Genomic DNA, 25,208 nt, shown 5'->3' with positions numbered 1-25,208 from the left:
ATTAGCTGTGCATATACCCTGTTACCATTATTACCAGTTGGAAAGTAAATCTTGATATTATCAACAATCAGCATTTTTATTTTCATTCAACCGCCAACTTTTCCAGCACATGTTTTACGCAGCTGATGCACTTCCAGCCGCAACCCAACACCGGGAAACACCCATACACTCTCATTCACACACATAAACTACGGCCAATTTAGCTTAAATTCAATTCACCTGTACCGCATGTCTTTGGACTGTGGGGCAACCGGAGCACCCGGAGGAAACCCACACAAACACGGGAGAACATGCAAACTCTACACAGAAATGCCAACTGACCCAGCCGGCGCTCAAACCAGCGACCCTCTTGGTGTGAGCCGATTATGCTACCCACTGCACCACTTTGACGCCCAGCATATTTATATCAACAATTCAATTCTTGATATCAAATTGTAAGTGTTGATATCATGAATAACGTTACTGAGAATTGATACAAGTCAAGACGGCTTGCCTTATACGTCCGCAAACAGGGATTACTCGAATTCGGAACTATTCATGACGACTCGTTCCTGGCGGAAGCGTTTCAACGTGGCGCGCGCTCTCCTCTCCTCTCTCTTGAGGAGTGGTTGCCATAGGAACGAGGAAAGCCGATATAAGGATTACAGCAGATAGTCCTGGCAGTTTGATTAGCACAGCTCTGATTATTAATAAGCAGCATCTGAAAATATCAAAACAACCATGTCATCTGTTCCCCAGGACCTGAAAGACACGTGAGTACATACATTCCCCATTTTTTGTGTTTCACTTGCGAAAAAACGCGTTAAATGTCGCCTGGCGTTAGCATGTCTGTGTAGCTAATTCGAATCTTTTTATAGAGGCAGCAAAACCCATATTTTGACGCCAGCTAATAACTATTTTCACAAATATGGCGGCTTAGTGAGTGTTTTAAATCTGGTGTTTAGAAATGAATTGATTTGTTGTCTGATGGTCTGTTTGAGTCACACTTTATAATAAAGTTCATTAGGTAATGTGTTTATTAACATGAGCTATTAATGAACAGTGCTATTAATCAGTTCTACATTTTCTAATGCATCATTCAAGTCCAAATTCATGCCTGTTAACATTAACCTTAGTTATTGCACTGTGAGGTAACATGAACATCTTTATTTTCATTAACTAATGTTAACAAAGATAATTAAATACTGTGATAAATGTGCTCTTCATTGTTTTTTTTAATGTTAGTAAATACATTTTTTAACATTAACTAATGCAACTGTATTGTAAAGTGTTAAATCTAGACATGCATTGGTATAAAATTCTGATGGTATGATAACCTTGGATAAAAATATCACGGTATTGTGATTACTGCTCTAAAATATATTCTTTTTAAATGTCTGGGTAAAAAACAAAAACTTTGAAAAACCTTTGAAAACAATATATTTTATTTTGTGAAAGATTTATAATATTTTGGAGCAGTAAACATGTCAGACTAAATAATTCCAATGAATTATTGACTTCTGCTGTCTTCATTAGTTTCAAAAACACAGATTTCTTTACAATTTAAAATGGCATCTTTTGATATCTTTCTGCTGGAGATACTGTTGTCCTATAAAAAACGCAAATAAAAAATCTTACAAATACCCTTTTCTGAATGGTATCAAAGAAAATTTTGGCGGTTTTAAAACCTTGACTTATTCAAACCGCGGTATACCTTGAAAACTGTTATCGTCCCATGCCTAGTTACATCTGTTTGAAACAATGAGTCTCCCTGTTCTATTGTAGTTCGGTGGCCAGCTCCAAATGGCTCGATGCCCACTATGACCCAGTTGCCAATCTCTACACCTTCTCCTCATGCATTGGTGAGTTGCATGAACCAAATAGTTGCACAACTCTCATATCAGCTGTTTATCCTGCAGCTACCAATCTCAAAGCGCATCCTTCTTATCATTCTTCACAGCTCTTTCAGATTTGCATGGAGATGGTGAAAATAAGGTGAGTTGGTGTGAATGTGTACTTGCACATTGAATTCCTAACTTTACTTTCAGATGTTTAAAATGTAATGTTAAAAATAAAAAAATGAGTCACTTGCGTGTATTTCCACATTAACAGTGCTCATTAGTAAGTGCACCCCTCACAAATCTATCTTTTAATTCACATTTTTAACAGGAAGCTATACAATATTATAGTTGTGCATATACTAGATTAGTTAGCTTAGATATTAGATTAGTCAGTACTGAAGCCAAATTTGGAGCTTATCTAATGAAATAACTTACAATAATGGTCACAAAACTACTACGCCCAAATTTATATTTTATAGAAAAATATTAAATACAAATTTAAAAAGAGGAAAAATCAAGAGAAGAAAAAAATGTGAAAATTAATTAGCAATTTTGTAGTTTGTAAATTTTTTTTGCAATATTTTGCTTAATTTAATTGTTTTATCTTTCAATTTCTAAATATGTTTGGTGACTAAAATATTATTTTAAATAAACGTATCTGTTTAATAAATCTGTTTTATTTAAATTCTCCAGAGTACAATGCCTATATTCACTGAGAAATGAATAAAAATAATCATTTTCAAAATGGGGTGTACTTAATTATGCTGAGCATTGTTTGTGTTTGCCACAGAATAATTAAAAATACAGAAAATGTTCAGTCAGTTTGCCTTTTAGGGCTTAATCCTGTTGAGTACACACATAGTTTGTTTTTATAGCATAGTTAGTTTTATTTAAAGCAGTTCTGTAGCATTCTACAACTGTAAATGACTAAATTTCATTGTTATTTCACCTTTTTTGATTAATCCTGTTTTAAACGGATTAGTAATTGAGTGACAACTACATAAAATAACTGATTAGACTCTCAAAAATTGTCTACAACAGAATTGACTTGAACAATTAAAAAGGGATACCCAAACATTTAAATTTACTCACTATTTACTCCCCTTTAAGGGGTTCCAAACTTTAAGAAATTCTTTATTCTGTTGAACTCTAAAGAAAATTTATTTATTTAAATGGATATCTAACAGAGGGTGATGCGGTGGCGCAGTAGGTAGTGATGTCGCCTCACAGCAAGAAGGTCGCTGGTTCGCGCCTCGGCTGAGTCTGTTGGCATTTCTATGTGGAGTTTGCATGTTCTCCTTGTGTTCGCGTGGGTTTCTTCCGGGTGCTCCGGTTTCCCCCACAAGTTCAAAAACATGTGGTGCAGGTGCATTGTGTAAGCTAAAATTGTCCGTAGTGAATGAGAGTGTATGGGTGTTCCCAGTGATGGGTTGGAGCTGGAAGGACATCCGCTGCGTAAAACATATGCTGGATAAGTTGGCAGTTCATTCCGCTGTGGCGACTCCAGATTAATAAAGGGACTAAGCCGAAAAGAAAATGAATGAATGAATGATATCTAACAGATTTGATTGACAATTGAGATGCCTGACTCATAACATATAACCATACACAATAACATATGCGTCACCAAAATATTGTGACCTTTATCTTCCTATATTATTTACTATATAAACTTGATTGCTTAAGCCCGAAGATTGCTTAATCACGAACTGTGATTTTCAGCCAGGCAGCCCAAGGGCTTCCGAGAACTGTCTTTACATTACAAAATAGTCACGTTTAATATCTGATTTCTTTAAAAATCAGCGATCTTCACTGCCTGTTAGATATACGATATGAAGTAGGTCTCAGAACGGACAAGAAGCACTGCATTAAATTCCATTTCTCCCCGCCATGTCTTTTTAAATAGGATGTTTATTGTATGATGTTAATTTTACCGTAGGATTTTCAATGGAAATCTGCGTTAGCCTGTTGCCACTGACGGCGCTAGTGGTTACAATGGTCTCGTTTTACGATTGAACAACTAAATAAATGCTTAAGTCTATTTAACTGAGTGTATTTTAATTACATTACAACATCAATGCTGTAAAAACACAATTAAGCTTTCACCGGCAGTTTATCAGTTTATAAAACTCTAGCTGTGCATAGAGTCCCTATGGTATGCTTCTAAGTGGATATGGCAACAGAAGAGCATGCTCTCTGAAGCAGCCATCTAAACATGAACAACTCTTTTGATGGTGGTTTACTTCAAATTGGTTTCTTGCAATGCTCACATTATTTCTTGCAATTCTTAGTTTATATATTGTCATTTTAAGAAATGTCTGATGTCTACACAGTTGTGAGAAATATTTATTTATTTATTTATTTGTTTATTTATTTATTCTATGACAGGAACAATAGAATCTTAATTATCATTCTTTATTTATTTTTTTTTTAAATCTGCGTTATAGCCCTGATGTATTAACTAACATACTAAATCAAAAGTAAGCAAACCTTAAATGAGTTGTAACTAATTGTGATCTTCGTGTGCCAGCTGGTGGTGGGTGATCTTGGCACAGGGGTGTGTAACATGAAGCTGAAGGTTTATCGTGGCACCGGTCTGCTGAGTGAGAGCACTCTGCTGGACTTGCCCACCGGCCTGGTCTCATTCCTCATGGACCTGCACGAGCCGAGAACACCGGCCATCGCTGTGGCCTCAGGTCCCTTCATCTATGTCTACAAGAACATGAGGCCCTACTTCAAATTCACGCTCCCTAGCCTGGATATAAACCCTCTGGAGCAGGATGTCTGGTGTCAGGCCAAGGAGGTGAGCTGCTATTCACCCTGTATCCCTTATCACACATTTATCTTTTTGCATTATGTCATTTTATTTTATTTAATCTTACTCTGATGGTTACTGATTGTTTTTTTTTTTTACTCTTAGGACATGATTGACCCAATGACTCTTAAAGAGATGTTAGAAGGATTAAGGCGAGTTACTGTTTGTTAACTAAAGGATTTTTAGATTACTGTATGATGTTGATTTTAGATTTACTCCGTTTTATTCAACAGGGACAAAGCAGAAATTCCACTGTCTGTCAGATCACTACGGTAAAACCACTTTTCTTTTAACTTCTTTTATTTTGTAGTCTGTGAATTATTGTTTTAACTAAAGAACATATTTTGAATGTCTCAGTCCTCATAATATACAACAGTCATCCAGTCATCCATGTCTATTATACAGAGTGAGACGTTCAATATATGTTCTTTTATGTTTCAGAGAAGAAAATATGTCATATATGGTCAATAGAGATTAATAAATTTATATGAAATAACGAATAAATGGAGAAATATTGCAATATAACATGGCAGCACAACCCATTTAAGGTTTGCTTACTTTTGCTTTAGTACAGGCGTGTCCAAACTCGGTCCTGGAGGGCCAGTGTCCTGGAAAGTTTAGTTTCAACCCCAATCAGACACACCTGAACCAGCTAATCATATACTATAAACATTCTTGCAGGTGTGTTGAAGCAAGTTGGAGCTAACATCTGCAGGACACCGGCCCTTCAGGACCGAGTTTGGGCACCCCTGCTTTAGTATGTTTGTCAATACATCTGTGCTATAACGCATATAAAAATTCATACCAACTGCAAAAAAAGAATGGAGACAGACTGTAATAAGTATAGTGGAAACCCATAAATCCAATGAAGAAGAATATTCCATAATATCCTTGTAATTTCTTAGCAATATACTTGTGTAGTATACTTAGCAATATACTATATATAATGGTGCTGTCACCAAATTGTTATGATGAAGTTAAACTTTTTGTGTCAGTTCCATGTAAAAAAGTTTGGTGTTGATATTTAAAAGCTTTAAAATCGTGCAGTAAAAGAAAAACACACCATCTGAAATCACATATACTTGAGTAACTAAAATACTTTTTAGAAAAAATAATTTAAATATAATTTTAATTATATAAATAATAATTAGTAATTTATTAGTTTTTTTTACTTAACTTTTTAATTGTATTTTTTTATGCAACATTGTACTTTTTAACACTATATTTTGAACATAAGAGTTAAATTTGGTAAACATTTGGTTAAAATCTTTTTTTTCATAATGATATAAATGAAACAGATATTCATAGCAAGATCCATGTAGGTAGTACTAAGACAAACATTTGATAATAGCTAAAATATGAATGTAATGCTATTTAATAACATTTGTCCACCATATCAAGGTCAACATAGAGGAAACTAAATCAAAAAGGTAAAACTTATATCATCAAGAGGACCAATGTAACTAGCTCAAGGGTGCCCAAACTTTTTCATATTAAGGGTCAAAAACTAAATATCATTAATAGCCGAAGCTAAATATACCAAACTACAGTATATTGCATTAAAGTTGCCATGGCTAATTTCCTAAGTTGTTTAATAATATTTCAAAATAAAAAGAAAACCTTACTTTAAATGGTATTACCTAATGCAGTATAACTTGATAAATGATAACTCATTGCAATAAAAACATAAACATTTACAATTATAACACAGTGGAGTTCAATGCTGAATACACTAGTCGAGCAGAATCTGCCTTTGACTTGATTTGCTCACCAAGTCTCCGGATTGTCTGGTGAAAGTAAGTATATTTAAACAAAATCTTATTCAAATACACCATTTAATTGAAACATTTAATTTCAGTCAACTTTTAAAAAATAAAAACAAACAAACAAACAAACAAAAAATGGTTACATTAAACTTGAATTGACAATCTGGAAACCATCCCCATCATTCTCCCTCTTTTCTCAGATGGGATGGTGGGCCAAATTAGAGGTTACCATGGGCCAACTTTGGCTCTCTGGCCCTAGTTTTGGCATCTTTGAACTAGCTAGTATATTATTGATTTATTTATCTATTAATGTATCCCTTTTCTCGTTTGATGTGTTCAGCTTCCTCATGCTCGAGCCACATGAAATGGAGAATTTTGTTCATCTTCACAAAGAACAGCCTATACGTAGACAGGTGCCAGTTACTGAATACATGTATACAGTCAGTCATTTACACACGGACAGGCTAACTAACACAACTTTTGTCTCTTTGTCTTAGACGGTCATTACTTGTATTGGAACATTAAAGAAGAACATGGCAGATGAGGATGCGGTTAGTTGCTTAGTGATTGGGACAGAGAATGGCGATGTTTACATATTGGATCCAGAAGCCTTTACCATTCTTTACAAGGTCAGATTCAAGGGAGAAACTTGCATCACAGCGCAATATGAACCTAAAATGATTTCCCCCAAAATAATGATTTCATTACTTTGGGTTTCCTGTGTGTTTTTTTTAGATGTCACTGCCTAGTACGCCCACTCTAATGGACGTTACAGGTCAGTTTGATGTGGAGTTTCGTATCACTGTAGCCTGTCGGAATGGCAACATATACATACTACGCAGGGTAACTATGTAAACGGAAACTTCAAGGGACAGTTCACCAAAAAATGAAAGATGACTGTTAATTTACCCCTTTAGTTTAGCTAACAATTCATTTACTTTCAAGCCATCCAAGAAGTAGATGACTTTTGATGAAATAAAATGTTTGAGAATGACTGTAAATGTTTATTAGGGGCTGTATGCAAGAATTTTGTTTTAAAGGGGTTAAATGTTTAAAGGGCCAGTTCATCTAAAAATTCTAAATCTGCGATCAATTACTCTTCATTCACTTGTTCTAAACTTCTTTGAGTTTTCTTTTATTGACCACAGTAGATAATATTTTGAAAAATCTTGGAAACTGGTAGCCACTTTTATAGTATGTTTTTTCCCCATACACTCTCAGAAAAAAAATGGTACAATTTTGTATCAAAGAAACCCTTGTCACAGGGGCAGTAATTTTTTATGGAACAGAAATGTACCTTAAAACAAAGAAACAAATTTGTACCATAGCAGCTTGTACCTTTTAAGGACATGATTTGTACCATGAAAAACCGAAACCTTTTTAAAACCTGCAGATACAATATTGTACCTTCATCAAAGTACAAATCTGATCCATGAAGGTACCACTACAGTGACAAGACACTTTGAACCTTAACAGTGTGAGATGTGTTCCTTCAAGAACTATTAAAGGGCATTTTGCTATATCCAAAATGCATCAATTTATTTTCAGTAAATATAAAATGTCACATACATTTATTAAACAATGTTTCAGTTTACAGAACAAGTTTCTTTTTGTGTAAATACACATTTTCAATTTACAATAAAAAATAAAAAATACTTTAACATAAATCAAAAGATCTATTTTTTGCTAAACATTTCACAACACTTTTCACAAAAATGTTACAGAAATACATTCTCCCATGTACAACATAAACCATTTTCTCCAGTTTTCACACAATACTTTTGTAATAATTTAAAAGTTAATTTAATTTCCCTAATTTAAAAATAGAAATAGAATTATGCTAAAGTATTGACATATGCACAATGTTTGATTAGTTTTACAATACTAAAATGTCTGCAGCATGAACACTTTGTATATGTGAGAATTTTGCTAACTCACGTAAGTAGTGGAAAGCAAATTAATAGTGGATATTAATATTGAAAATGTATCAATCAGAAAATGCTTACCAAATGTTTATTAAAAATGCCTTAAATGTTTAGTTTACAATACCTACAGTTTTATGTTTTACCAGTTGTTTTGCATTGTAGAACATATTAATGAATGTTTATAAGTTTCTTTAAACACATGCTTTTAAATGATGATTCCTGTTTTAATATGGAAATTATTCATGAAATCACAGTAATATTTATTTTCATAGATGTTGTGATAAAAGAGTTGTCCAACACTTATGTACCTTTTTTATGAAAACAGTTGTGTACCTCCATTTGAATTTGTACCATAAAATGTACAGAACAGTATCATAAGAGGCCCTTTCTGTACTATATAAGGTACAAAACTGTTCTTTAAGGAACCATTTTTGTACCACCATGTACCTTTTTTTCTAAGAGTGTACTATGGTTGTTAATGGCCACAGGTTTCCAGCATTTTTTTCAAAATATCTTCTTTTGTGGTCAACAAAAATAGAAACTCATAAAAGTTTGGAACCACCTGAGGATGAGTATAGTGAGTACATTTTTGATTTTTGGGTGAATTAACCCTTTAAGAATGTGATTGCTGCAGTTCACTTAAAGTGTAGGGGCTGCATGATATTGGAAAAGTATTGCGATATATACACAATTTCACCATTTGACTTGACAACTGCTATTGGAAAGAATTTATTAAATTAGATTGATTGGGATAACTCTTTAGGGAAGTGAATTATGCATAAAATGTAATAAATTACAAGCATAGATAAATACGAGAGAAATAAGTGTGTGATTGAATAGTGTTTTATGGTTTTCAGGGCAATCCAACAGTATTCAGGTACACAATTTGAATAATCAAATGTAAAATAACACTGCAAAAGTGTTTACTGTGTAAATGATTCAGTAGAATTCTTTATTAAAGTTACAAATTGTGAACATTTTGTGTGCCTAAATACTCTGTCAGGCCTTAAAAAACTTAAACTCCATTAAAGACTCCATTATGGTTAAACTCTGCCATAACTACACAATTCTCATGTGTTCTGAATTGTTTTCCTAGTCAACTGTAATCATAACACAACATTGCATGTCCTGCAGTATGACTATTGCGGATGTGCACATTGCGATATCGATGCTGAAACTATATATTGTGCAGCCCTACTCCAGTGTCACTAATAAGAAGCGTTTCTGAATACTATGTAAAATGGCCAAATAAGCAGATGAGCAACACGTAGGTTTCTTGTCTTTAAGGGATTCCCCAAAGCCCAAGTACTGCATTGAGCTGTCCTCTCACCCAGTGGGACTAGTGAGAATGGGAAAGAATGTGGTTGTAGGATGTACTCATGAGACGCTGCATGGTTACACTCAAAAGGTATAATAAACAAATCCATATTTCTCACTCTTGATGTAATGCCTGTGGGTTATTCTTCCAGAATTTATAATACTAAGTCTTATATGAATTGTCCCCCAGGGGAAAAAGCTGTGGACGGCTTATTTGCCAGCCCCTGTTATCACCATGGCACTGATGGATCTCCCCACACGAGGATTCCAGGCTGTGCTGGTTGGTCTGGCCAACTGTGAAGTACACATGTACAGAGACAAAAACCTTATCGGCTCTATCAAGACTCCGGTAAGAACAGTCTTGAATATATGTGGCTTTGGGTTGTGATATTGGAAAAATTATTTATGGAGTAGATGTAGGAAGTTTTCGCCAATTCCATGTGTGTTCAATAAAAAGGTCAGGAAAGGGTTTTCTTCAATGCCAAAACACCAACGTTACACCAATACAATACAAGAATTACTTTCAGGAGGTTCGCAACAACTCTGCATTTCCCCACTCCGGTATTTATACACAACTTGTATTAAAAGGAAGAGTTTTGGTGGAATTCATCCCTTGACAATCATCCTATCAATTCATTACTTGTCAATCATCCCACACCCAGGCATAGTTCCTCTTTATGTAAAGTTCTCTCTGCACATAAGCTGACATTATTATCAGATAAGGTATGCTCTGCAGCGTTCTGTCTTCACGCCTTTAAGTGCATCTCATTGTACAGGAAAGCTAATTGAGAAATTAAAATTATTTTTATATATCGATGTCACAGGAAACTTCTACTTCTGCAAAAAAGCTTCATTAGTATGCAAAGCGGATCACACTTAGAGAAGTTTGGTTAATATATCACCTTAAGCAATACAAATGTTTAATAAAAAGTAAAAGAGACAAAAGTAATAAAAAATGAATTCCTTTCTTCCCAACATAGGTTTTGTCAAAAAAAAATATTTTGAATATTTTATTTTTATTGTTACCCAAAACAATAAATCACTCTGAGAATTAAGTTTTAAAGGTGTTCTATAAAAAGAAACAATAATTATTATATCTCTATAATGAGTAATTAAGTGAATCAATCAGTCAAATGATCTCATTTGTAAGTCTTCTTGGACAAAAAATGTCTGCTAAATGATTAATTGCAAATGATTTGTACAAATTGGCTATTTTCTTTAATGGATCACCGACTAAACTGATTTATTAAAATAGACTCAGTAATTAATTTTTGAATGTAAAATGCGTGCTATACAGATTATACATTTATTCAGCGCCACTCCGAATAAGGCATGTGGTGTGGTTAAATGTGTCTTATGTTAGTTTAATGTGTATATTGTGAATATTGCAGTGTATGGCAACAACACATATCTTATTTATTCCTTCTAGCTAAAATAAAGATCTCCACCACTTCATTTGAAAAGATTTAACTAGGCTTTTACTCGATTTATTAATTTTTTTGTCAAATGAAATGGGATTATTTTGCACCGTTTATTTCAGAGTACATCACAATGTGTTTGTGTGTAAGAGCAGGCACTGACAATAGCTGCAGAGCATCAAGGCATCATTCCAAATATGGTCAAAACCAAGCTTTCCAATTTAGGGGTAATTTTTGTGGTTAAAAATTGAGCATATAAAACATTTTGAAAGATTTTTTGAATTTACCTAATCCACTATGTAGAAATCAGAGATCAATTTATTTGTAAATTTGAATCAATGTACTTAATGGAACCTTTTTAAAAAATGATGGTATTATTATAGATGATACATGATAGTGATACACCTCTAATCTGAAAGAAGTGGCCCTGCAACTTGTAAGGATCCTTAGAGACTTTTATTTATATTTTACAGGATGTAGTGACAAGCATTTGTTTTGGTCGTTATGGACGGGAAGACGGCACTCTGATAATGACCACTAAAGGTAGTAATACAAGTTACATAGTAGATAAAGCATTTTAAGCCATTTACAATGGGTTTCAACAGTGTGTATGTGATACAGGAGGAGGTTTGATTGTGAAGATTCTAAAGAGGACAGCTGTGTTTGATGACAGGGACTCGACCCCTGGACCGCCGATAGCCCAGAGCATCCGTCTAAATGTGCCCAAGAAGACCAAGCTTTATGTGGACCAGACTTTGAGAGAGCGTGAAAATGCTATTGGTTAGTGATGGATGTGTGTCTGTCAAAGACAAAATGTTTATGTTAAGATAACCAAAATAGTGTAATATAGCTTTAAATTATTATTTTTTTATCTTTACAGATTTACATGCCCACTAAAAATTCACTCAGTTTGTTTCTTTCAATGTGATGACAAAATATCTTGTCAGGCCTAACAATAGGGACATAATAAAAGACTCTAAAAGATTATGGTCCAGCATCAAACACTATTTTTCACTTTAAACCTTTATACTTTACCAGTATTCTTCAAACCACCTGGTTTTTCTCATTTGTCAGCATGTTATTTAATGTTATTTGAACATTAGTAGACACTTTCATCACTACAGTTGGTTTATTTAACCATCTTTTCGAACAATCAAGAAATATTTATCTATTTTTATTTGAGTTTACAGCTAACAAACATATACAATTCTAAAAAGACGTCAATATAATAAAAAACATTATAGATTTAATTAACAATAATAATTAATTTATATATATTTAACAATTTAATAACTAAATGGACCAAAATGTTATAAATGGACAGAATATAGCCTACATAGACATCAGGTTCTTTCCAGTGATCTCTTTAGCAACTATAATTGTACCTTTTTTTTACTATTAAAACACTGAAGAGAATCCATATATAAATTAATATCAAACATAAAAATCTTTAAATAAGGTTTAAAATGAGTCCCTCTACTATTATGAATATAAAATTCGATTTAAACGTTAAATGAACACAAATGCCACAAAAAAGGTCATAATCATAAGTAGGAAATTCTGTACTTTCTCAGTTTGCAACCAGCATTGACAGATTGATCCAGCTTTACAATGAATCTAGCACAGTCAACAAAAACATCCTGTGGTATTTCATATATATATGAGCAAAATCACACTCGTAGCAGTGCGATATGGCTGTATATTGTCACTGGCGGGAGGCGTGTGTTTGCATATACAGCAATATGGCACTGCTACGAGTGTGATATTGCGTTTAAACAACAGCTCGACAGTATAATCGTGTGTATAAAAAAAGAAGATGAGGATGAGGAACTACCTTCTTCCGCCATTCATTCACATCTGCAGCTGATGTCAGAACAGCAGAAACTGTTGCTCATTCACTAACATCACTTTAGAGCTAGTGTTTGAATGATTCTCTGTCTAAAATGATGACACAACAGGTGATTTTGCTCACATTTTAAGATTATATGCCCGAATGGTATAAAATGCCATCAGTCTAGAGACATTTCCCAGTGTTTCTCTGTTGCAATCGGGATTTCACAATAATTAACCCCCAAAAAGCCAGAGCAACGCAAACACTACCAGATTACTGTTGTGTTTGCAATAAGAAAAAACGCTAAACACATGCGGGCATTTCTTCTTTCTTTCGTTTTACTGAACTAGTTTGCAGTAACGAAAGCAGGAGATTCATTAGACCAACCAAAAAGGAACTCAGGGCTATACAAAGAGTGGCCAACACAAAATACATACATGCCTGATGAGTCCCATCTCACACTCAACACATTACAATTACTATGGTATAAATAAAGCACTACCAAGAGAGATTGACTTAGAATGTCACTTACCAGGTTAATAATGATTTGATCAGCTGTAGTTTGAAAATATGCCAATCTGTTCTCCTCCAAGGGCTTATTATGTGGTCTCTGTCACCATCTTGTGGATGAACAACATCAACCGTCTTTGCTCTTCTCAATGACAGGCTGATGGATGCCAACACACTGTATCTCAGCAATTTTACATATTTAAAATAGGCACTATCATTATAAATTAACTGCAGAGTTGCAATCTAAACAACTACATTCTCGCCTAACTGCTGTCACTCTATAATATACAGTTGAAGTCAGAATTATTAGTGCCCCCTGTTTTTTTTTTTTGCCCCAATTTCTGTTTAAGGGAGAGAAGTTTTTTTCAACACATTTTAAACATAATAGTTTTAATAACTAATTTCTTATAACTGATTAATTTTATATTTGTCATGATGACAGTAAATAATATTTGACTAGATATTTTTCAAGATACTTGTATACATTTTAAAGCGACATTTAAAGGCTTAACTAGGTTAATTAGGTTAACTAGGCAGGTTAGGGTAATTAGACAAGTTATTGTATAATGATGGTTGTTCTGTAGACAGTCGGAAAAAAAATTTGCTTAAAGGGGCTAATAATTTTGACCTTAAAATGGTTAATAAAAAATTAAAAACTGTTTTTATTCTAGCCGAAATAAATCAAATAAGACTTTCTCCAGAAGAAAAAATATTATCAGACATACTATGAAAATTTCCTTGCTCTGTTAAACATAATTTGGGAAATATTTAAAAAAGAAAAAGAAATTGAAAGGGGGGCTTGAATAACTTCAACTGTACATAAAACATCAAAAGTTACACTATTTTGTTGTACTGTATGTAACATTCCTATAATATTATTGTGGCAATGGGTTGGTGTTAGAAAAATAAAAAAACATAGAGCATCTAATATTAAATCTTTGTGACTATGTACAACAGAAAGTGCTGTAATGATTCGGATTATCTGTCGTGTGGTAAATTTATTCTGTTCTTCTGCAGTACCACAGGACAAGTAAGAAATACTAAATACAGTAGTATTATGCAGTCATTTTGAAATATATAATGATTTGGTTTAAAGCCCAAATTGACTTCATTAATGACTTATAATATAACTTTTAGTCATTTTAACCATCTAAAATTGTTCTTTGAAAGGTGATTGTGCAGAATTGCATTCCTCCTTATCAGACTCATTGCTCTTTCTTCACAGCCATGCACCGGGCATTTCAGATGGACCTGAGCAGGCTGCGTTTAGCTGCAGCACGGGCCTATGTCAAAGCCCTGGAGTCCAGCCTCACGCCAATGTCCGCCAGCCTGACCGAGCCACTCAAGATGAACGCTGTGGTGAGTTGAGCAATTCAGAACAAGATGACACCGCATGAGTGATACTGATCTCCACTTCTGCTTTCCATTTCTGCAAAGGTTCAAGGGCTGGGTCCGTCTTTCAAGCTCACTCTGAACATCCAGAACACTGCTGCGTCCCGTCCTGTTATGAACCTAGCCATTAGTTTTCTGTATGATGAAAGTTTGTACAGCATGAGAACGGCTTTCTTTAAGGTGACCTCACTTTACTTTTTACTGACCTTCACTAAACTTTCACAATGACATGAGCAGATGTTTTTTAATGTCTAGTTATTGAAGTGTTTTGCTGATCACCGTGAGCTGTTGTGTGTTTGTAGATCCCCCTGCTGGTTCCAGGGCTAAATTACCCTATTGACACTTTTGTGGAGTGCTTGAGCGACAAAGGCGTCTCTGACATCATCAAAGTGAGACTTTTTTTTTTGTTCAGAACATTAATGCTGGGTTTGTATCATCTAAATGGAAAATGGGAAAATATGCAGACTGCACACCTTAAATCAGAAAGGAACAATTTTTACTGTGTTTACATCTCAAATGTTGTGATGAACACTTTATCAGGGATACCTGGCAACTTCATTAGTACTGATGATCACAATATATTACAAATTATTATTATTGTTTTAGTCATAAACAAACAAAAAAAAAGTTCATTAAAAATGTTATAATAACTTCTGGTAACTTTTTCCCCAGTGAGTATTTAAATATGGGGGGGGGGGGGGTTCTCAACATTAAAACAAGACATTTAAACATCTGAACAACACATTACGACTAAACAACTCCAGGATAACATACAAACTTTAAAATAACAATAACAGTAAGAAAATTTTTAAAGAAATAAATAAAAACAAAAAAAATAAATCAAAAAATAAATAATAATAATAATAAATAAATAAATAAAAAATAAAAGGGGGGTTAATATAGAGTATAATTATTGACATACAATATCAAAATGAAATTCACTGTTTAACCTTGGTGTTTTATTTAAGTTCTATTCTGCTGTCAGGTCCACTTGGTTGCAAAAGTGTAGAAAGGGGTTCCAAATGCTATAAGTGAAGTTTATGATTGATATGATTAACTACAGCTGATCCTCTGTGCTAATCATTAGCTAGCCTATCAGATCATTCTAAAACTACTATAAATATCCTGCCTAAACTTCATTCCTTATCTTCGTTTTTGGAAACCCCCCCTCCCCATCCTTCCCTTCTCTCTCCTCCTCTTTCTTGATCGGGCAACACGGTGGCTCAGTGGTTAGCACTGCTGCCTCGCAGTAAGAAGGCCACAGGTTCAAGTTCTAATTGAGCCAGTCGGCACTCCCTGTGTGGAGTTTGCATGTTCTCCCTGTGTTTGCGTGGGTTTTCTCCGGGTCCTCCGGTTTCCTCCCACAGTCTAAAAATATGTACATAAGTGAATCGTAATACAGTCAGAAGCACTTAACGCATACATAGCAAAAGGGGGCACTCGAGAAACTCCCGATCTCGTGTCCCTCCTAATGCTCATTGACCAGGCGGGAACCTTGGGATCATCTATCAGTGAGCTCAGGGTTCTCTCCTGGGACAGCATGCCAAACCTGCTATCATAGTCGAGTATTATCTAAGTGTGAACTCTTGAAAAGTCTTTTAACCTCCCTTTGACAATGTATGTTAGTTTTTCCAGAGCAAGATTACAGTACATTTCCTTGATCCATTGATTAGAAGAGGGCCTTTGAGTCTCTTTCCATTTTAATGCAATAACGCGCTTGGCCTGCAAAATATGTGCACTATTAAGTGTTAATTAACATCATCAAATAATTTGTAACAAAACATTACTGTAGTATGCCAAATTGCATCATCAACATTTAGATGATCTTGAGAGTCAGGAGTTTAACACTTTTGGCATCTCTGGTGGTTCAAACACTTAGAAATGACTATTCTAATCCCATTACAGATCATTTTTAAATGACATTAAATTACAGAAGTATGTAAAATTGCATCAGCGTAATTTACGTCATGTGGCTAGATGATCTTGAGTGTCAGGAGTTTATCACACTAAGCATCTACAATGGCACAAGCACTCTGAAATGTCTGTTCTATCCCCATTCCAGATCACTGGATTAACTCTGCAGTTTAATCTTATAGTTCAGTGATCCAGAAAGTGAACGCATGCAAATGCAAACTAGTAAACCTCTTGAATAGTTAAAGGGTTAATTCACCCAAAATGTAAAATTCTGTTGCAAATTAAACTTTTAGAGAAACTATTATTACAGCCTTTTCAGCTTCCTTGCAGTCAACAGTCTTAAAGTATCAGTTCACCCAAAAATTCTGTTATTAATTACTCACTCTAATATGATTCCAAACACTTAAGACCTTCATATTCGAAAAACAAAAGAAGATCCTTTAGAGCTAGACCTAGAGCTCTCTCATCCTCCATATACAGCAATGGTCTGGACATTAAACGTTCAGATAAGGAACCAAAAACCTTTCGTGTGACTATTTCATGTGGTTTAACTGTAATCATATGAAGCTCCAAGTAAACATTCGTACATGTTTTCAATGACATCTCAAAATTAACCATCTATGCTTAGATTTCTACTAGACATCTTTTAAACACAAAACTGCTTGCTGGGATTGGTACCACCACAAAATATAGATGACACCCCAGACATAATTGCTGAATAGGCATGGGACAATAACCAATTTCAAGGCTTAACATGGTTTAGAAAAAAGTTACGGGTTTAAAACCGCTAAAATTTTCTGTTGTACCATTCCTACGAAGACCCGGAAGGGATGTGATGGTGGGGGAAAATGGGTGACCTCATATAGCTCAAATAGTTTTGTGTTCTCTCACAAATTTGTTTTGCGCTCCCTCACAAAACTGTTGCTTCACAAACACATTCTGTTAACTTTATATTTTAAAAATATAGGTCATTTGTATGTACAGTCAAGCATGAACCCAGAGTATGAATGTAATTCCTTTCATTAAATGGTTGATGTGCATATTGTGCATATGTTGCAGTGATTAAGAGCTCCATACTTCACTATAGAGCGTTTAAGAGTGAATGCATTAGGATAATCTATTAAAAAGAAGAAATTCAATAGGTCCTTTATTAAAAATATAGGGCTACATCTATTCTATGTACAGGCAAATAATGAACAAATGAGTATTCAATGGAAGAATTATTATATTATTCATTCATTTTCTTTTCGGCTTAGTCCCTTTGTTAATCTGGGGTCGCCACAGTGGAATGAACCGCCAACTTATCCAGCACATGTTTTGCGCAGCGGATGCCCTTTCAGCTGCAACCCATCATTGGAAAACACTCACACATACTCATTCACACACATACATTACGGACAAATTTTAGCATACCCAATTCAGCCGCACCGCATGTCTTTGGACTTGTGGTGGAAACCGGAGCACCCGGAGGAAAGACGCAGGGAGAACATGCAAACTCTACACAGAAATGCCAACTTACCAAGCCAAGGATCGAACCAGCGACCTTCTTGTTGTGAGGTGACAGCACTACCTCCTGCGCCACTGCATCGCCTATATTATATTATATTATATTATATTATATTATATTATGTGCAATTTTAGCCTCTCAAACCAAAAACGTAAATAAAATATTTGGATTAAATGCAATTCGCCTTAATTGTCAAAGACAATTAAAGATTTTATTTGATTTATTTAGTCAAAAGCTACTGGTCAGCCCACAATTCAGCAAACATTTGAAAAACAAATCACTTATGCACCAACATCCAAGCATGTTATGGACCCCAAACAGTGCAGTATTGTTCAGATGTGTTCAGTAGTAATCACGTTACCGTGAAACCGTGATATTTTTATCCATACCGTCAGCATCTTCTTCCCTAAACCTATTGGTGAATAATGTACATGAAGCTTTCTACATGAAATGACGTCTAATATTGAACGTTTATTCTGATTTCAGGTGTTTGTGCTGAGGGAAGGAAAGAGTGCTCCTCTCCTCACCGCCCACATCAATATGCCCGTGAGTGAAGGACTAGCACTGAACTGAGAGTCGAGACGTGTCGACCTGAGCTTCACAGGCGTCTTCTTCAACTCTCGCTGTGCTCCGAACAGCAGTCAGCAGCAAGGCTTCTCCACACAGCTGCCTGGCTGAACGGAGAGCTTTTCATCCCAGGAGTGAAGTGAAGCTTGTGCTGGCCATAGAGCCGGTGCTTCCTGTAGTTTAGATCAGGATGGAGGGAGGCTTGTCTTCACAGGTAACACCTCTGTATCTCGTAACGGCTAGTGACTGGAGGATTTGATTGACAGCTGAGAGGCTAAATGCTCCGCAAGTCATATAGTTTGGATGTAAGAGATGTTCCGATTTTTAGTTATGAGTAGTGATGTATATTTGTAAGTAAGTGATCTCAGACTTTTTAATTTAGTCACAAGGCTTTATTGAATCATTTATTGCATAAACAATCTCCATGGAGGTAATATTAGAAGACTTTCAAGGCAGCACGGCAAGAAAAAGATTATTTACTATTTTTTAAAGCACATACATGAAGGGAAACAAAGCTGAAAGGCATCTCAATATTGTATTATTTTTGTTTATCAATTATTGGAATAAGTTAAACCACAGTGCTTTAAATAGTGTTGTCTGTTTATAAATAATTTTGTACGTCTAAAAATAATAAACAAATGATATCATAATAAAAAATAAATGTAAAAAATAAACCGTTAATAAATGTAACAGTTTATAAATGTTAAGATAAACTGCACTGAGGAAAAAATGGAATTAACTCCTAAAATGTAACTATTAACTATTTAATTGTTGAACTGTGGTGTAAAATCAATATCACAAAACCCCTACAGCAATATATTTCTTATCAAACTTGAATTTTAGGCTTTCTAAATGCATTCTAATAGACTTCATCATGCAAATAAATGCTTTTGAACTCTCAAGACATATTTTAGTTAGTTTTTTTTGCAAAGTGAATCACATAACTCAGCTTTCACATTGTTTTGAAACAATTCAATTATAGATGATTATCAATATCGAACTATGGAAGTCACATGGTATCATGACAACTGTGACTTTACTAAGTCTGTTAGGCTACTGTCACACTGGGCTTAGTGTATGCTAAATTCTGTCGTACATCGCTGCGAAAAGGGGCAGGATTAAACAAGATAATTAATTAATAATTAAAAAAAGCCAACGATTGCTCAATATTTAAAATTTCTGTCCAGAGAGGTCGTGTTTTAATCCTCCATTGGTCTCACGCAGTCAAGTGATGCGATTTCGCAGGTCAAAGTTCACCAAGCTTGAACTTTGCACCGCTGCGAGCTGCGAAACTTAACGCATGACCCTGCGTTTCCGGTCTGACGCATTCGCGTGCTTATGAATGGAAGTCTATGGGAGGAAAAGCCCAGTGTGACCGCAGCTTTACTTTAAAGTGACCTAAGCAGTATATGAAAAATGCATGTGACCATAGTGTTGAGCAGAGTATGAGCAAGATTTTCAGCCAATCAGCAGTAAGGGGCGTATCTAGTGACAACAGCAGCAGAAAAAGTGGCGAGGTCATGTTGGATTATGGACATGCTTGTTTGATTCTTTCAAATATCAACATCGTTTGGCAATTTTTGCTTGGTACTCCTTTAAGTTTGGCTCAAATCCCATTCATTTACATGGAGAAGGCAGTTTATGGCATATACTGCAGCTAGCCACCAGGGGGCGACTAAAATGCTTTGGCTTTTCTTTTTAAGTTGTGTGAGGCACACTCGGTTATGATCAGCCACCATAATTGCGGAGCTTAATCAAAGGTTGATCTATTTTACAATTTTAAAAAAGTACACTGCTATTTTTGACAAGTTCAAACGTTCGTTGGCTCAAATACTGTCGGTTTTGCACAGATACTGCTTACATGCATGTAATCTTTATGTACACACAATTTTTTTAAGGATTATTTTAGTAAAAAATTAAAATATTTGGAACAGAAATCTTTTATAACATTAGCAATGTCTTGACTTTCACTTTCGGTCAATTTATTATTATTTTTTTTTAATTAGCGCAAACAAAAATCATGTTCGTTGCTTTTACTGGGAATTCTACCTATTGCATCTTAATATTTGCTTTCCTTTCCAGTAATTTTGAATGAAAAGCATGCTATATTTGAAATCCACTTCATAAAAACTACTAAAGTAATTAAAGGCATGTAGTCAAGAAGGGAAATCAAGACAGTAAAAGCACTGATGAAGAGGAACATCCATCTATGTAAACATAGTGAGGGTGATCCACTGCAGAAAGAGAAGAAAACAAACGGCTGATAAAATGTGCTAAGGCAAGCATTTGCTATTTGAAATATTCATTGTGAGCGTTGAAGACCAACCTGGGCAAAGCTGAAGGATACAAGTCCATCTTCATCCGCGTCCAATGTTTTAAAAGTTTCTGGTGGAATAAAAATGGCACTGAAACTCGCCATGTACTGTAATACATAAAGAAGATGGGGCTTTCTGCTCGGCACACTTACTGAACATAGTCTCCAGGCGGATCAGACAGGCCACAAAGTTATCAAAGTCCACATTGAGGTCCGACTTTGCATAGCGCAGGATTATCAGCTGGAACAGGTTGTTTGTCAGCTTAAAGCCTTGCAAAATACTTCAATTCTTTAGAAACATAATTCGTCACAGTAACAATAAATAAATAAATAGTTTTGCATTATGTGAAAGATACCTGCTGATTCTAAAGCGAGACGCATTTCATAAGAGCTCATTGTGCCGGATTTGTCCAAGTCAAACTCCCTAAAGACTGCCTTGTAATTTATGGAAACAAAGATGCAGTTAACATCTACACCACCATTCAACAGTTCATCATGCCATGTTGGTAATGAATGGGAGCGTTCACCCAAAAATGAATATTTACTCACTATTTATTCTCCCTTAAGTGGTTCTAAAACCCCAGTTTCGTTTTTCTGTTGATCACAGAAGATATTTAGAAGCTGGAAACCGGTAACTATTGACATAAATAGTAGGAAAAATAAATAGGCTACTATGAAAGTCAATAGTTACTGGTTTACAGCTTTTAGCAAAATATCTTCTTTTGTGTTCAGCAGAAGAAAGAAAGTGCAACAGGTTTGTGGCAAGTCAAGAGTGAGTACAAGATTTTCAGTTTTAAGTGAACTATCCCTTTAACTCCTGTTAACCATGGTTGAAATATATTAATGTTTAATCATGTTAACACTGTGTTATTTTATGCTAGCAACTTGTGTTAACATTCTAACCATAAAAGAAACATGCTAGCAACATTCTAACTCAAGCAGCAACTTGGCAGTATACTAATTGATGTTAGCTATGAAAGTTAGCGGTTGTTTTCACACTAACATGCAAACGTAATTGATTCAAGCAACATGCTAAGAATGTTAGACTCATGCTAGCAACTTGTGTTAACATTCTAACCATAAAAGAAACATGCTAGCAACATTCTAACTCAAGCAGCAACTTGGCAGTATACTAATTGATGTTAGCTATGAAAGTTAGCGGTTGTTTTAACACTAACATGCAAACGTAATTGATTCAAGCAACATGCTAAGAATGTTAGACTCATGCTAGCAACTTGTGTTAACATTCTAAGCATAAAAGAAACATGCTAGCAACATTCTAACTCAAGCAGCAACTTGGCAATATACTAATTGATATTAGCTATGCAAGTTAGCGGTTGTTTTCATACTAACATGCAAACGTAATTGATTCAAGCAACATGCTAAGAATGTTAGACTCATGCTAGCAACAAGCTAAATCCTGTTAGCCATATGGTTAAATATGCTTTATCCATGCAACATGCTATACAGTACATGTTAATTCCAAATGTCAAACATTAGATACATGCTAGCAATAGCCTCTAGTCTTTCTCTGGCTTTTCAGATTAAAAAGTTAAACTTATTATTATTTCAGCCTTCAGTACCACATTATGCTTCAGAAATCACTTTGATATATTTATTTGGTGCTCAAGAGGTATTTCTTATCATGAAAAGTGTTTATCATTCATTAATTTGAAATGTAAAATAGTTTAACAGAATGTATTTACTCACTCTATTGATTAAATTCATTGTTATCCTTTGCTGAATAAAAGTTTTAGCTTCATTTTAAACGTATTAAAATGCCCTAAAACTTTCAAATGTTCGTACATATTTAACATGTATTAAAGAAAACACACAATGTAGCTACTGACAAGATATCGTTTGAACTTCTCCCAGAGCACATGGAAGTCTGTCAGTCCCAGCTTTCCAGTTCCAGTAGTCTTCATGGCAGGTCAAGGTTTAACTGAGACATTCACACTATTTACATTTTCACCTAATAGTCTAATGGTTTCATTAAAAGGATACATCCATGAGATTTATCATGCCTCGGCAGGTCTCTTTGCCAAATCCATCTGTCTTTATATCTTTATCTGTATACGAAAGAAACAATCATGAGGTTATTTAGCTGCTTTATTTTAAGAAATAGATGTGGAAATTTGTTATTTAGAACAAACAGATCATTGTAAAATGTGCTTGACATAAGCATACTAACGTTTGCTGACAACACGATTCAGAATCATCTCAAGTTTTGCCACATTGATTTCCATTTCCTGTAGATCAGAGCAAACAATTCAATACTGGGCATTACAGAAAATAGAGTATGGGTTTCTGGGTTCAAGCTTCGACTCCCAATGTGAATTGAGAAAAATCAATAGGCGTTTATGACCACTGTTTAGTCATATCATATAGTAGTGGGGCATCCCAGACACCAATATTTTATAGTCACATATATATTTATATATTATTGTGAATATCAATTCAAAAAAAAAATAATCTGTAGCTGTGATTAATAAATCCATATGAAATAGTCCCTTGAAAAGTCATGTCTCGTCTTCAGTTTCAGGCTCAGGCGCACTTTGCACTCACACTGCGAGCGTGCACTCACACACTCAAGCACACCTCTTCCAATCGGGCCAGGGCTGGCCAAGTGAACCGCGCCTGAGCCCGATTCAGAGCACTCACACTTCTCAAACGATCCAGGAAACAGGCCTGGGCACGGTTCGGATAGCATAGTGTGAGTACGCCCTTATATAATAAATTACTTGCCACTAAAGCCAGTTCTGGCTATGCCATCTAATACCAATTCCTATAACTTTTTGATTTAGTGGCTAATTCGTATGAATTTGTACGATCTCATTTGTGCATTTTAGAACAATTTGCTCATCCCCCAATGTTGTTTGGACTTATGGGTAAGATTTAGTGCCATGCCTCCTTTTACTCCTTGTACATTTTCATACGACTCAACTTGTTTGAAGTTACGATACCTTGTGGGAGTTCTGGAGGTAATAATAGGCTGTATATTTTTAGAATGACCAAAACAACATGTTGTGCAATGTGGTCGGTCCACTGGTTTGTCCATGAAGACAGTCACACCGCACCCATTCTTGTTATCACATGATTTCTTGTAACAAAAATCACTTTTTTGATGCTCATATTGGCATTTATTTGGTAAATATGTTTCCATTGTAGTACATTTTTTCCTATCGAATGAAAGTTTATCCTACTTAGTTGTCTGCATAATGTATGTGCAAATTGGCATTACCGATAAGAGTTTTTCTCATCGCAGTATTCCAAAATGATCATAAAAATAAGTGGATGGAAACACAGCTACTCTCTGACCATCTGAGATTCAGACATGGATATAAATACTATGATCATGATTTTCAATTTTAATACAGCACATTGGGAGCTTATATTAGTTCCATTTGTTGTTCACTTTTGGCTTCTGAAAATGTGTTTGGACATAGAAATGGAGACGTTTGACGTCAGACTTAAGCGGATAAACTCTTTCCACTGTCTTCTGTCTTACCGGCCCTGCCAGCTTTGCAAAAAGTGCCTTGAAGCCCTCATCGATGTCGCTCTCCTGTAGCGCAGGCTGTCATAAAAAACAAAACGTTATTCAAAACCTCCCAGGATCCATCTGTGCTGTATTGTTACAAATGCTTATAAGGGAAACTCACCTCCTCCGGGACGTCTGCTGAAATTTCATCATCCAACTCCCTATAGTCAAAGAACAAAACGTGTCTAGCTTTTTTCTTGTTTCTTTTTTTGTTTTTTTTTACTGAAATATATTTAAAAGCTTTCTTTTTATAAGAATATATATATATATATATATTTTTTTTTTTATTTATTTATACAAGTAGCTGAATATACATTAGCACATAATCTTTTCTAAAACACATTCTGTCAAATTTTAAAGTATTTTTATTTAATATTCAAAACTGTGATTTGTTAACACAATAGAAATATATATATATATATATATATATATATATATATATATATATATATATATATATATATATATATATATATATATATATGAAGATAGGTAGATATTACTTGATTTAGATTTTTGTGTTATGTCCACATACCTCCTCATTCATTTCACTTTTTTGTGTGTGTTTTGTATC

General features: G+C 34.8%; 2 protein-coding genes across 2 annotated transcripts in view; one reads left to right on the top strand and one right to left on the bottom strand.

The window, feature by feature from the left end:
- The first annotated feature begins 622 nt into the window (after positions 1 to 622).
- On the top strand, positions 623 to 19,905 carry bbs1 (Bardet-Biedl syndrome 1). Its single transcript, XM_056445762.1, has 17 exons — positions 623 to 752; positions 1,765 to 1,841; positions 1,940 to 1,974; positions 4,351 to 4,623; positions 4,741 to 4,787; positions 4,869 to 4,907; positions 6,742 to 6,814; positions 6,899 to 7,030; positions 7,137 to 7,252; positions 9,614 to 9,734; positions 9,834 to 9,992; positions 11,535 to 11,604; positions 11,683 to 11,841; positions 14,628 to 14,761; positions 14,840 to 14,974; positions 15,097 to 15,183; positions 18,702 to 19,905. Exons 1-17 carry the CDS (start codon positions 721 to 723, stop codon positions 18,786 to 18,788), a joined length of 1,776 nt encoding a protein of 591 aa, XP_056301737.1. The 5' UTR covers positions 623 to 720; the 3' UTR covers positions 18,789 to 19,905.
- A 15-nt stretch (positions 19,906 to 19,920) lies between these two features.
- si:dkeyp-50d11.2 (calpain-1 catalytic subunit) overlaps positions 19,921 to 25,208 on the bottom strand; it is a 27,807-nt gene continuing 22,519 nt past the window's right edge. Inside the window, exons 14-22 of the mRNA XM_056445761.1 lie at positions 24,756 to 24,795; positions 24,605 to 24,670; positions 23,288 to 23,345; positions 23,101 to 23,165; positions 22,947 to 23,015; positions 21,453 to 21,531; positions 21,250 to 21,366; positions 21,109 to 21,167; positions 19,921 to 21,016 (exon numbers count right to left, since the gene is read on the bottom strand). Coding sequence (XP_056301736.1) covers positions 20,990 to 21,016; positions 21,109 to 21,167; positions 21,250 to 21,366; positions 21,453 to 21,531; positions 22,947 to 23,015; positions 23,101 to 23,165; positions 23,288 to 23,345; positions 24,605 to 24,670; positions 24,756 to 24,795 — 580 coding nt within the window. The 3' untranslated portion in view covers positions 19,921 to 20,989. The remainder of the gene's footprint in view (positions 21,017 to 21,108; positions 21,168 to 21,249; positions 21,367 to 21,452; positions 21,532 to 22,946; positions 23,016 to 23,100; positions 23,166 to 23,287; positions 23,346 to 24,604; positions 24,671 to 24,755; positions 24,796 to 25,208) is intronic.

Source organism: Danio aesculapii, chromosome 21 (assembly GCF_903798145.1).
Source record: "Danio aesculapii chromosome 21, fDanAes4.1, whole genome shotgun sequence".
Classification (NCBI taxonomy): Eukaryota; Metazoa; Chordata; class Actinopteri; order Cypriniformes; family Danionidae; genus Danio; species Danio aesculapii.
This window is presented reverse-complemented; position numbering and strand designations above follow the sequence as displayed.

Excerpts from the sequence above, each read along its gene's own strand:
- bbs1 (XM_056445762.1), top strand. The coding sequence starts at position 721 with ATGTCATCTGTTCCCCAGGACCTGAAAGACAC. Across the intron at positions 1,842-1,939 it reads CACCTTCTCCTCATGCATTG|CTCTTTCAGATTTGCATGGA; the intron begins GTGAGTTGCATG and ends CATTCTTCACAG. Across the intron at positions 15,184-18,701 it reads GCGTCTCTGACATCATCAAA|GTGTTTGTGCTGAGGGAAGG; the intron begins GTGAGACTTTTT and ends TTCTGATTTCAG.